This window comes from Podarcis pityusensis, assembly GCF_964106645.2.
Source record: "Podarcis pityusensis genome assembly, chromosome: 13".
Lineage (NCBI taxonomy): Eukaryota > Metazoa > Chordata > Lepidosauria > Squamata > Lacertidae > Podarcis > Podarcis pityusensis.
The window spans coordinates 50,085,028-50,097,663 of NC_138038.1; the positions used below are offsets into that span (position 1 = coordinate 50,085,028).

General features: G+C 45.1%; 2 protein-coding genes across 16 annotated transcripts in view; both read right to left on the minus strand.

Moving 5' to 3' along the window:
* LOC308462289 (roundabout homolog 1-like) overlaps nt 1-11,846 on the minus strand; it is a 29,002-nt gene extending 17,156 nt beyond the window's left edge. The window contains exons 1-5 of one of the 7 annotated variants that reach the window (XM_080979896.1): nt 10,473-10,548; nt 8,708-8,767; nt 8,429-8,550; nt 4,307-4,345; nt 1,980-2,288 (exon numbers count right to left, since the gene is read on the minus strand). In XM_080979896.1, the coding sequence (XP_080836022.1) occupies nt 1,980-2,288; nt 4,307-4,345; nt 8,429-8,453 (373 nt within the window). In that variant the 5' untranslated portion in view covers nt 8,454-8,550; nt 8,708-8,767; nt 10,473-10,548. Of the gene's footprint in view, nt 1-1,979; nt 2,289-4,306; nt 4,346-8,428; nt 8,559-8,707; nt 8,768-10,358; nt 10,680-11,824 lie in introns of those variants that run through there. The other 6 variants (XM_080979897.1, XR_013979087.1, XM_080979892.1 and 3 more) reach the window with 6 other exon arrangements.
* The window catches only part of LOC308462214 (immunoglobulin superfamily member 1-like), a 119,922-nt gene that overhangs the window by 45,814 nt on the left and 61,472 nt on the right, over nt 1-12,636 (minus strand). The gene's annotated exons all lie outside the window — the stretch shown is intronic.

Sequence of the window (12,636 nt, forward strand, 5' to 3'; positions counted from 1 at the left end):
TGCATTCGCTCCATAAGACGCACACACATTTCCCCTTACTTTTTAGGAGGGAAAAAGTGAGTCTTATAGAGCAAAAAATACGGTAAATGGATGAAATACCCTTCCATAACCTCCGTCATGGAGCTTCAATATGCTGATGACAATGTAGTGTGTGCACACTCAGAGGATGACCTCCAAACCATCCTAGATATCTTCACAGAAGCTTACGAAAAGCTTGGCTCACCATCCAAAAAACCAAAGTGCTGCACCAACAAGCACAAAACAACCCCTCTGCAGCACCACAAATCCAACTCAACGGTGTAACGTTGGAAAATGTCGATCACTTTTCTCACCTGGGCAGTTATAGTTCCACAAGGGCCGACACTGATGTCGAAATCCAGCTTTGCCTTAGCTCTGCAAGCACAGCTTTCTCCCGACTGAAGTGCAGAGTGTTTGAGGACCGGGACATTCGCAGGGAAACCAAAACGCTTCTTTACAAAGCTATTGTACTACCAACCTTGCTGTATGCTTGTGAAACATGGACCACTTATAAACACCAACTCCTCAAAAGATTCCATCAATGGTATCGCCGAAAAAAATTACATATCACTTGGGAAGACAGGCAAACTAATGTCAGTGTACTGGAAGAAGCAAAGATCACCCGTGTTGAAACAATGATTCTTCAATATCAACTTCGTTGGACTGGTCATGTTGTTCAAATGCCTGATTATCGTCTTCCAAAGCAACTACTCTATTCCGAACTTTAAAAGGGGAAGCGTAATGCTGGTGGTCAACAAAAGAGGTTTAAAGACTCACTCAAGGAAAATCTTTAAAAATGTGGTATAAACACCAACAATTGGGAAACACTGGCCTGCGAGCGCTCCAATTGGAGAACAGCCTTTACCAAAGGTGTCATGGACTTTGAAGACACTCGAACTCAGGACAAAAGGGAGAAATGAGCTAAGAGGAAGGCATGTTTGGCAAACCCTCACCATGATCAACTCCCATCCAGAAACCAATGTCCTCACATTTGAATTCTGGTGCTGGAGGAGACTCTTGAGAGTCCCATGGACTGCAAGAAGATAAAACCTATCCATTCTTAAGGAAATCAGCCCGGAGTGCTCACTGGAAGGACAGATCCTGAAGCTGAGACTCCAATACATTGGCCACCTCATGAGAAGAGAAGACTCCCTGGAAAAGACCCTGATGTTGGGAAAGATGGAGGGCACAAGGAGAAGGGGACGACAGAGGACAAGATGGTTGGACAGTGTTCTCGAAGCTACCAGCATGAGTTTGACCAAACTGCGGGAGGCAGTGGAAGACAGGAGTGCCTGGCATGCTCTGGTCCATGGGGTCACGAAGAGTCAGACACGACTAAACGACTAAACAACAACAACAAATACAAATAATTTTGAAACTTTCTCCACTTTGAAATCTAAGTCTTATGGCCTGTGTTTTCTTACTGCTGTATGGAAAAGCACATGAACCTGACCTTCAAAGAGTTTGTAAGTAAACCATTTTTAACTAGCCAAGTCTGTGGCCTCTTTTTATGCTAACCAAAATGGGTAACTTTGGAAGCATCTTAGAAAGGGAGCCTATATTTCCATGCTTTACTTTGCTACATATTTTGTGGTTTTAAATCTCTGCCGGGGCTCTCTCACCAAAAAGTGTTTGCCCTAAACCTGGATCTAGGCATTCAGGGAATTCTCCTTTAGTTTTAGCTAGTATTTTCTCCTTCAAACCAAATTTAAAAAAAACCAACACAAAGTTTACATTTATAATTGTTTACATGCCACAGAAGCCCCACATTTCATAGAGGAGAACTTAACACGGTATCTGGGATGCCAAACTCCCAGCTTTCTCCAGGTGTGATTCCTTGAGCTGCTAGGATGCTACAACATTCTGGTTTGTGTCCTTTCCACACTTTCATCAGATCCAGATGGGGCTGGCCTTTGGCGCTGGGGAGAGCGTAATTCATTCACAAGAAGAAAGCTTCTTACCAGCAACAGAGAGCACAACCTGGTTGCTCTTTGCAGACTCCCTTCCTTCCCTGTTTTTCCTCCAGTAAGAACACACAAACCTTTCCCTTGACTCCAGATTCATTGTGGAGACATCCAAGATACTGCGGTTTATTATTCTATATTCGGACCACTGACCATGTTTGTTGGCTTTAAAGAAATAGAACCACTCTCCCTTATGCCCTTCTGGTCGGTGGCATATAAACTGGACTTTCTCTCCTCTGACAAAGGTGGTGTTTGCAGGAGAAGTGGTCAGCCTGGGCGCTGGTGGAGGTGGAACCGTCAGATAACCTGAGGAAGGAAAGGAGAGGCCAATTTACATCTTTCCCTTGGACCTCCTCCTCCAGCCAATTTTTCATTGACCTCTTTCCTGAACTCTAAACCCCAAATATTTGCAGCTGAGCACCAAACTTAGCTGTGTGCGGTTTTTAGTTCTGGTATCAGAGCGAAGCAGAGAAGTATTCTGGGTCAGAATGCAGCACAAGGCATTGTCAGTGATAGGATATTTGGAGCCTGGGTGGGAAAGTGGGTTTGGGAGAGATCCTTGATATGGGGATCTTCAGTCACATCCTGGTTTAATCTGTTGACCCTCATTTCCCCCTGTTGTCCATTGTTTGTATTCTCTCTCTGCAATAGATTTGTACGGAGCCTGGAAATACCTGCATTTTAGAAAGGACGAGTTAAGGTGCTTACAATGTAACAGTGCCTTGCTTATATTTCATAGAGCATTTATATCTGCCCCCACCCCATAAATGCAGATCTTCCCCCTCCTCAAACCACACATCTATTTGTCATGGTTTGCTTTTGGACACATTTTGCTCTCTAAAACATGTGCAGAGACAAAAGTTGCTTCTCCTCTCCTCCCCTCTCTGCAAGGAAGCAAGACTCATTCTTTGATGGGCAGTCATGCCATGACTTTAATTCTTTTGTGTAGTCTGATCACTACCCTTGGTCTTTGTAATAATCATCATCATAATTTATTATTTATACCCCGCCCATCTGGCTGGGTTTCCCCAGCCACTCTGAGCAGCTCCCAGCAGAATATTAAAAACACGATAAAACACCAAACATTAAAAGCTTCCCTAAACAGGGCTGCCTTCAGATGTCTTTTAAAAGTCAGATAGTTGTTTATTTCCTTGGCTTCTGATGAGAGGGTGTTCCACAAGGTGGACGCCACTACCAAGAAGGCCCTCTGCCTGGTTCCCTGTAACCTCACATCTCGCAGGGAGGGAACTGCCAGAAGGCCCTTGGAGCTGGACCTCAGTGTCTGGGCTGAACGATGGAGGTGGAGACGCTCTTTCAGGCATACTGGGCCGAGGCCATTTAGGGCTTTCAAGGTCAGCACCAACACTTTGAATTGTGCTCGGAAACGTACTGGGAGCCAATGTAGGTCTTTCAGGACTGGTGTTATGTGGTCTCGGCAGCAACTCCCAGTGACCAGTCTGACTGCCGCATTCTGGATTAGTTGTAGTTTCCGGGTCACCTTCAAAGGTAGCCCCACACAGAGTGCATTGCAGTAGTCCAAGCGGGAGATAACCAGAGCATGCACCACTCTGGCCTGCTTCCCCGATGGAGCTGGTAGACAGCTGCCCTAGACACAGAATTGAGCTGCGCCTCCACGGACAGCTGTGAGTCCAAAATGCCTCCCAGGCTGCACACCTGGTACTTCAGGGGCACAGTTACCCCATTCAGGACCAGGGAGTCCCCCACACCTGCCCGCTATCTGTCCCCCAAAACAGTAGGTTTCAACATACAGGTTAATTCTACTGAATCTGATTTTCACCTAGGGAAAGTCAGTGAGGGTGTGAGGTAGACTGAGAGGCTGTGACTGGCCCAAGTTCACCCCGTGAGAGCCAGTGTGGTGTAGTGGTTAAGAGCGGTAGTCTCGTAATCTGGGGAACCGGGTTCGCTTCCCTGCTCCTCCCCATGCAGCTGCTGGGTGACCTTGGGCCAGTCACACTTCTCTGAAGTCTCCCAGCCCCACTCACCTCACAGAGTGTTTGTTGTGGGGGAGGAAGGGAAAGGAGAATATTAGCCGCTTTGAGACTCCTTAAAGGGAGTGAAAGGCGGGATATCAAATCCAAACTCCTCCTCTCCTCCTCCTCCTCCTCTTCTTCTTCTTCTTCTTCTTCTTCTTCTTCTTCTTCTTCTTCTTCTTCTTCTGTCATGAGGTGAGGGCATTTACGGTACAGGGAAAGAAGTAACCAGAAATGGTGGCAGCTACCGCACACACAAGAATCCAAATGTGCCCAGGGGGCTTTCAAAAGTTAGTGACGCCGGCTGCAAGGATGAATTGATTTTCTTCTTACCTCCAGTGGGCACCATCCAGGAAAGAACCAAGAATGAGACTGAAATTGAAAAGGAAAGAGATTGAGGATGATGAGAATATATCCCAGATAAAAGCTCAGATGCCTGTAAAAGATGGTCAAAGCAGTTTCACCCACAGGCTGACAGACATGAAAATTAATGGAAAGGCCTTAAATGAATGAGACTGAACAGCAGAACACATGGAGGCAGAGAGAAAGACTGGATGAGCAAAGGAAAGTAATGAAGAATGAAGAAGATGCAATGAAGCAAGGAGAAGGGGAGCAGGGGGAGCAGATGCTGTGCACTGCCTTCTGGGTTCCTTAGCCTGCAGCCCCAATCTGTTGCTGTGTTACTCCTGGTGCCTGCCAGGGTAGAAAAAAGCCCGATTGTTGTGTGCGCAGAAGGTGGAGAGTACAAGCCCCTAAGCCGCCAGTTAGCTGTGGGGCAGAGGATGAGCCTGTCCTAGGAAAAGGGCGCTTTGATTTACAAAAATGCTCCCCCAAAGAAAAACATGGCTTAGCAAATAGGTAAAGGGACCCCTGACCTTTCAGGTCCAGTCGTGGCCGACTCTGGGGTTGCGGCGCTCATCTCGCTTTATTGGCCAAGGGAGCCGGCGTACAGCTTCCGGGTCATGTGGCCAGCATGACTAAGCTGCTTCTGGTGAACCAGAGCAGCGCACGGAAACGCTGTTTACCTTCCCGCTGGAGCGGTACCTATTTATCTACTTGCACTTTGACGTGCTTTCGAACTGCTAGGTTGGCAGGAGCAGGGACTGAACAACGGGAGCTCACCTTGTCGCGGGGATTCGAACCGCTGACCTTCTGATCAGCAAGTTCCTAGGCTCTGTGGTTTAACCCACAGCGCAACCCGCATCCCTGGCTTAGCAAATAACCTGCTATAAACCCACTTGAATACAGAGCCTCTAGTAGCAGAGAGACAGATCAACAAAATACAGGGCTGGAAAACTGTAAAAGTCTCTCCACACCCATGTCAAAATCTCCTCTTTGCTGGATATGGGGAGACGGGAACATAATTACATATGTGGTGGGACTGTCTCAATATTAAACCATTCTGGAGGGGAAAAATATTTGGAGAAGCTGGTGCAATAACATCCCAAGATATCCCAATGCAACCTCAGATTGTACTACTTTCCATTTTTAATTATGAATGTCATTATGAAGTTTATGAGGAACTACTTCTATTTATATTTATAACTGCGAGATTGGCTATTACAATGTTTTGGAAAACTTGTGCTGCTGCTATGTGTGAAATTTGGTAGCAACAGCTTTGGTTTCTAACACTAGTGGAAAGTTTGACTGCAAAGGAGAATGAACACATCAACAACAGTGGGACCAACAACTTTGATGTGGAATGGAACGTTTAAATTTTCTATACAGCTACAAAAGAACAAAGCTATCAAGCGCCAGATGCACACCAAGCATTATGGCAAGATAGCTTGAGATAACTAAAATATTGAAAACTCTATGGCATATTATCACTAGAAATCAGTGGCGTAGCGTGGGGGGTGCCAGGGGGGCCGGCCGCACCGGGCGCAACATGGGCAGGGGGCGCGCTCGCACTAGCAGCTCTCTGCCCCTACTAAAATCCACGGATTAGGGAGCCCGCGCTCGCTCGGCTTGGCGAGGAGGTCGCGGAAGGGGGAGAGCGAAGCCTTCTGCCGCGGGCAAAAAAAGGAGAGGAAGCCGGGTGGGCGGGCGGGCGGGCTGGCTGGCGGGGGTCTGGCTGCGCCTGCTGCTGCCGGTGCAGGGCAAGGCAAGCAGAGCGAGGAGGAGAGAGAGGGGAAGGGGGGGGAAGCAGCTAGGAAACGCTGCGGTGTGGAGGAGGAATCAATTAAGGAGAGAAAGCGAAAAGCCTTGGAGAAAGGGAAAAAAGGAAAGAAAAGAGGCAGCTCCAGGAGAGCGCGGGGGAAAGAGAAGCCTCGCTGCTGCTGCTGCTTGGGAGAGTAAATTACTGTACTTGCCTTGCCCCGGGTTAGGGGGCGCAAATTATTTGCCTTGCCCCAGGTTAGGGGGCGCAAATTACTTGCCTTGCCCCGGGTGCTGATAACCCACGCTACGCCGCTGCTAGAAATAGACTTTCCTTGAACAGACTTCACCCCCAATAGGGCTGGGAGTTCTTTGTTGTTCATTGTACCTGCTTTGCTGAAACCCTATTATTATTATTATTATTATTGTTGTTGTTGTTGTTGCTGTTGTTATTATTATTATTATTATTATTATTATTTCATTTCTATACCGCTTTATATTTTTAAGAAAAATCTCAAAGCGGTTTACAGAATATTAAAACATCAATAAAACATCAATAAAACAATCTGAAGAAAATCAAATATAGAGTATACAGTCAAAGCAACATAATTAACAGAAAACTAAAATATTATCTTAAAGATTTCAAAATAAAACATTACAAAGAAGGTCAACTACAGAATACATATTTAACACAAAGTTAACAAAAAAAAAATCTTAAACATTTCAAAAAACACACACACCCCTACAACATTGCTAAGTGAAGTCAAATATAAAATGCACATTTAAAACAGCACAATTAACAAGAGAATAAAATATTATCATAAGCATGACACGGCAGTTTGGCAGGCACAAAAAGATGGGGCAAAAGAATCCAGTAGTTAAAGTTTGTTTTCAGGCATAACAACTAGCCGATTTTAAGAACTAGCACTCTTAACAACTGCCACATAACGTTCATTCCATGCTGGCAAGGAATCAACCCTTTGGTGCAGCAGCAGCTAAAACTGGAATTTACCTGACCATTGATGTTATGCAAGACTGTTTAGCTTCTTTTCAACACCTGCTAAACACCCTTTTGTTTAGGCAAGCCTACCCAGACATGTATTTTCACAACTAATTTCATTTGATTAGGTAGAGTTATTGCTTTTCAAACTACTGGCTATATTTGTATTTTGAAATTTTGATAAACAGAACCTTAAAGTTATACCCAAACATCCTTGTAACACTGTATTTGCTTTGCAACATTTAAATGCTGAGATTATCAGTATTTTTAATGTACATTTTATGCTGTTTTATGTAAACTGCTTAAGAGGCTTCGGTGGCTAAGCAGCATATAAATCCTGTTAAATAAATAAATATTAAGAGTACAGTGGTACCTCGGGTTAAGTACTTAATTCGTTCCGGAGGTCTGTTCTTAACCTGAAACTGTTCTTAACCTGAAGCACCACTTTAGCTAGTGGGGCCTCCTCCTGCTGCTGCGCTGCCAGAGCACGATTTCTGTTCTTATCCTGAAGCAAAGTTCTTAACCTGAAGCACTATTTCTGGGTTAGCGGAGTGTGTAACCAGAAGCGTATGTAACCTGAAGCATATGTAACCCGAGGTACCGCTGTAGTATTTAACAGGGCAAAAATGAAAAGGGAGTTTATGCGTTCTATGAAAGTGCAGTTACAATTTGGCACTTCATCTCCTCACGAGTAACTCAGCTAGAGGGATGAGGAGGGACAAAGGAACATGGGCAACATTTTAAGGGTTGGTCCCTGTCTGCATCTTCAGCAGCTGAAAAGCAAACAGAAACCGAGGAAGGGAAGGTTACTGAGGTGCAGAAAGATTCACCCTTCCCATTTTTGCCTCTTATCCAAGGGCTATTTGCAGAAAAGTTGCGGCAAATAATGCTTTTAAAAGCAACACCCTCTCTTGGTTGTACTCCAGAGGAGGCTGGTCCAAGCCACTTTGGCAAGGACAGAAGCCAAGCTGATTTTGCACAAACTGATTGTGGGAAAAAGCTCTAGAGAAAGACTAGAGGAAGAAGAAAAAATATAAAGTGGTACCTCAGGTTAAGTGCTTAATTCATTCCGGAGGTCCGTACTTAACCTGAAACTGTTCTTAACCTGAAGCACCACTTTAGCTAATGGGGCCTCCTGCTGCTGCCGCACCGCCAGAGCACAATTTCTGTTCTCATCCTGAAACAAAGTTCTTAACCTGAAGCACTATTTCTGGGTTAGCGGAGTCTGTAACCTGAAGCGTATGTAACCTGAGGTACCACTGTATAGGGAAGAAACACAGTGACAAAGGGAGGACATGAGAAAATACGGATGTTGGAATTCAGTTTTGAGGCGGAAAGAGAAAAGTGAGGTCCCAAACCTGTCACTAAAGCAGCAAACTCCATCCTCCGTCAGCTTCGCTTGAGTCCTCTGCTGAACCACTGTCCTGCCTCTTCTCCCCCAAACTAGGGTGAACTGCCCCTCACTGACTTCACCACTTCTCTGTATGACTCAAAAGAGCAAAGTAGGAATGATGTCATTGTCACCACCTTCTCCCACCCTAAGCATTGCAGCCATACCCCCAGCCAGGCATGCAGCTCAGCTCATAGGCCTTGGAAACACCAAAGGCTTTAATATCACGCTATATAGGGCAGCTTACCACATCCGTCCTGGCTGTGCTTTCGCCTGACCTCTATTGCAAGCAAACAGCTTGAAGAACCTATAAAGGAGCAACACGGGGCTTAGAAGTGAGAAAGCGGAAGCAGGCAGCGGTTGCCAGCAGCAAACTCAAAAGAGAAAGCAAGGGCACGCGAATTAAAAAGAGTCCCGTTGGATCAGGCCGGGGAGTTCATCTCGTCCAGTGTCCTGCTCTTGTTGTGGCCAACCAGACATCCCTATGGGAAACCCAGAAGCTGACATTGTCTTATTCTCATTCAAGTGGCCATGTATATCTGAAGGAGCGTCTCCACCCCCATCGTTCTACCCGGACACTGAGGTCCAGCACCGAGGGCCTTCTGGCGGTTCCCTCACTGTGAGAAGCCAAGTTACAGGGAACCAGGCAGAGGGCCTTCTCGGTAGTGGCGCCCTCCCTGTGGAACGCCCTCCCACCAAATGTCAAAGAGAACAACAACTACCAGACTTTTAGAAGACATCTAAAGGCAGCCCTGTTTAGGGAAGCTTTTAATGTTTGATGTATTACAGTATTTTAATATTTTTTTTGGAAGCTGCCCAGAGTGGCTGGGGAAGCCCAGCCAGATGGGCAGGGTATAAATAAATTATTATTATTATTATTATTATTATTATTAGTAGTAGTAGTAGTAGTAGAAACCCCCTCTGGACTCAACAACAAAGGAAGAGGCTGGTTGGGTGATGCAACCTTGCAAAGGGATGTCTGGCACATGCCCTCGCTCCTATTCCCTATTTTATTATTTTATTAAATATATTGTATTGAAGCCTGTTCCCTATTTTAATCTGAAGTGTGTGTCTGCTAGGAGCAAAACCATGCTTGCAAAAGGAGCAAAAGGCAGTGAGAAGGAGAGGGGGAGGGAGCTCTTTTGTGACTGGCAGGTCTAACTTCTAATGGGATGGAGGGATATCGGTGGGACTCTACAATCACGGCGCCGGGGAGGAGGGAGGTTGTATTCATGTGTCATATTCTGCTTCTCTGTTCTGTGCCGTGACAATGGATGGCACTGTAGAAATAAATAAGAGCAGAAATAATAATAATAAACACAGAAATAAGGCAGGGCCTAAAAATACACACCTCAAGTGTCAAAAGCAAGGCAAAGAAAGTGTGTCTTTAGCATATACCGGAAGCTGCATATTGAAGGTCCCAGACGCACTTCTGTGGGGAGGGAGCTGCCACATGGCTATGCTTACTGTCCAGGATTTTGGGTAGCTGGAGAGTCTTTCATTCTCTAGGACTAAGGTGTGTATATGTATGATTATTTGCTACCCATGTAGTCATAACCTCAGTGTCTAAAGCAGTACCCATATCATCTGCCTCTTTCATTTCCATGTAATGAACCAATCTTTGTTCCACTTCCTGTTGTGACAAGTTATTAGAGGCCTAAGGGTTAAGGGTATACATGCTTTTTTTTTTTTTTACAGAGGTTCTGTTCTTCTACACAATCTACACAATGGTGTACACATGTGTGGGTTCAGGTGTACCTCTTGTAACTGTAGGAATTAACAAGGAGGCAACAGAGCCCACAGAACTGCTTGTCTGAAGTTCTCCATTCTTCAGACAGGTAGGGAAGCTTGGCCCTCCCCCCCCCTCCCTCAAGGCGTTATTGAATTCTCGTCATTACCACCCAGGAGAGTCATTGTCCAGCAATGATGGCCTTTCTGGTCCTTCAACCTCTGGTGGGTCCAGCCCTGATAGAAGGGCTCAGTTCAAGCTAGGGATGTGTGGGGCAAGTTGCCTGCTCCCTTGGCTCTGTCCAAGGTTCTGAAGGTCTTGTCTCTTACTGTCCTCCTTCTCTGGCTCACCATCTTAGCTTGGAATGTGGAACCGGAGTCTGTTCAATGAATACATCAGCTCAAAACCACTTCCTGCACCAGCTTCCTCTCAACCTCTCCCTGCACTCCAAAGTTTAGCCACTTAAAAATCCTATTGCCATGCCTGATAAGCTAAAAGTAATTTTTAAAAAGTATTATTTAACAGAGGTCTATACCATTTTTCATTTAGAAAGAAGCTACCAAAACTGTTCGCTTTGCAAGAACATAGCAATACTGAATAAACATTAACCAGCACCCGCGAAAACTTCCACCAGGCCCAACTCATATATTAGTCCAGGCAATACAGATCCAATCAGCTTATACTGGAATTCACAAAGACTAAATCTCTCAAGCATCACTAGTCAAGCCTTCTTAAAGCCTTCTTAAAGAAAGGCTGGATAGATTTCTGCATTGGATGCCTCCAGAGGAATCCCCTGTTTATCAAGCAGAATGGGGTGGGTGGGTTCCACATATCAACTCCTTCTTTTCTTCTAAATCAGAGGTGGGGGTGTGGCCCTCCAGATGTTGCCAGACTTCAACCAGGAATGCCAGAAGGCAGCAATTTCCATTTTGTCATGTATTCATCACAATCAGTCCTGTTCCATGCTGCTGCAGTTCGGCTTCTGCCAAATACAGTGGTGCCTCGCAAGACGAAATTAATTCGTTCCGCGAGTTTTGTCGTCTTGCGATTTTTTTCGTCTTGCGAAGCACGGTGTCGGGAAAGTTTTGGAAAAGCTTCAAAAATCACCAAAGTCTTTAAAAACCTCAAAAAAGGCTACCACACCGCGTTCTATGAGTTGCTCCTCGAAGTCAAGTCGCAACTGTATTAACGGTGTTAAGAAAAAGGAAACAAACTTGCAAGACGTTTCCGTCTTGCGAAGCAAGCCCATAGGGAAAATCGTCTTGCGAAGCAGCTCAAAAAACAAAAAACCCTTTCGTCTAGCGAGTTTTTTGTCTTGCGAGGCATTCGTCTTGCGAGGTACCACTGTACTACATGTTTCATCATGCTCTTTGCTAGTTACTTAACTTACATCCATTTCAATGTAAAGGAAATGTCAAAACAATACTTTTTTCAGTCAATAATTAGAGGTTGTGGATGGTGCATCCGGTAGAGCATGAGACTCTTTAATGCCAGGGTCATCAGTTCGAGACCCACGTTGTGCTGTGAACCGTCCTGAGTCCTCCGGGTATAGGGCAGTATATAAATTCAATCAATCAATCAATCAATCAATCAATAAAATGTATTGGATTAATAAAAAATGATAGGAATGAATACCAAACATATTCGCTCATATGTTCCAGACCACAGATGAACATTCATACTATGGCAATTACCACTTCCTTTTCCATTCTCATTTTAATCTTCTGACATATCCAAGTACAGCCCACCCAATCATCCTCTGACCATTGACCATGCTGGTTTGGACAGATACATTTTGGTCCAACAACAACTGGAAGGCTACAGGTTCCCCCAGCCTTGTTCTAGGTAGAGGACAGAGGGCCTTCTTGGTAGTGGCACCCTCCCTGTGGAATGCCCTCCCTTCAGATGTCAAGGAAATAAACACCTATCTGACTTTTGAAGGACATCTGCAGGCAGCCCTGTTTAGGAAAGTTTTAAAGACGATGTTTTTAGATATGCTGTAAACTGCCCAGATGGGCGGGATATAAATAATAAAATTATTATTATTATTATTATTATTATTATTATTATTATTATAAAAGGAATTGCAATAGCTAGATGTGCCATTGGAAGCTTATGTCCTCTGGCCTTGCTCGAGGTTAATCCAATGATACAATCTGAGAGATTGCATGTTCCAACATAGATGCCAAATTGTGAGAGTGTTGCAACATAAACTCTGCAACAGGTGGCAGCAGCGACAAATTTAAAATACGCTCTCAATACTTCAGCCAACCAGCAGGTGAAAGCAAAGAGTCTCTAATAGATCCTTCTGGTGTCTGAAGCATCAACTAGTCAGAAACCCAAGCAGGATGGAGGACTTGTAAACAGGCGCATTTGCAAGGGATTGGTGGAGGAGGCTGACGAGAGTGAGCTTGTGTCTTTTTGGATTAAGGCTGGTTGCTTGTCTA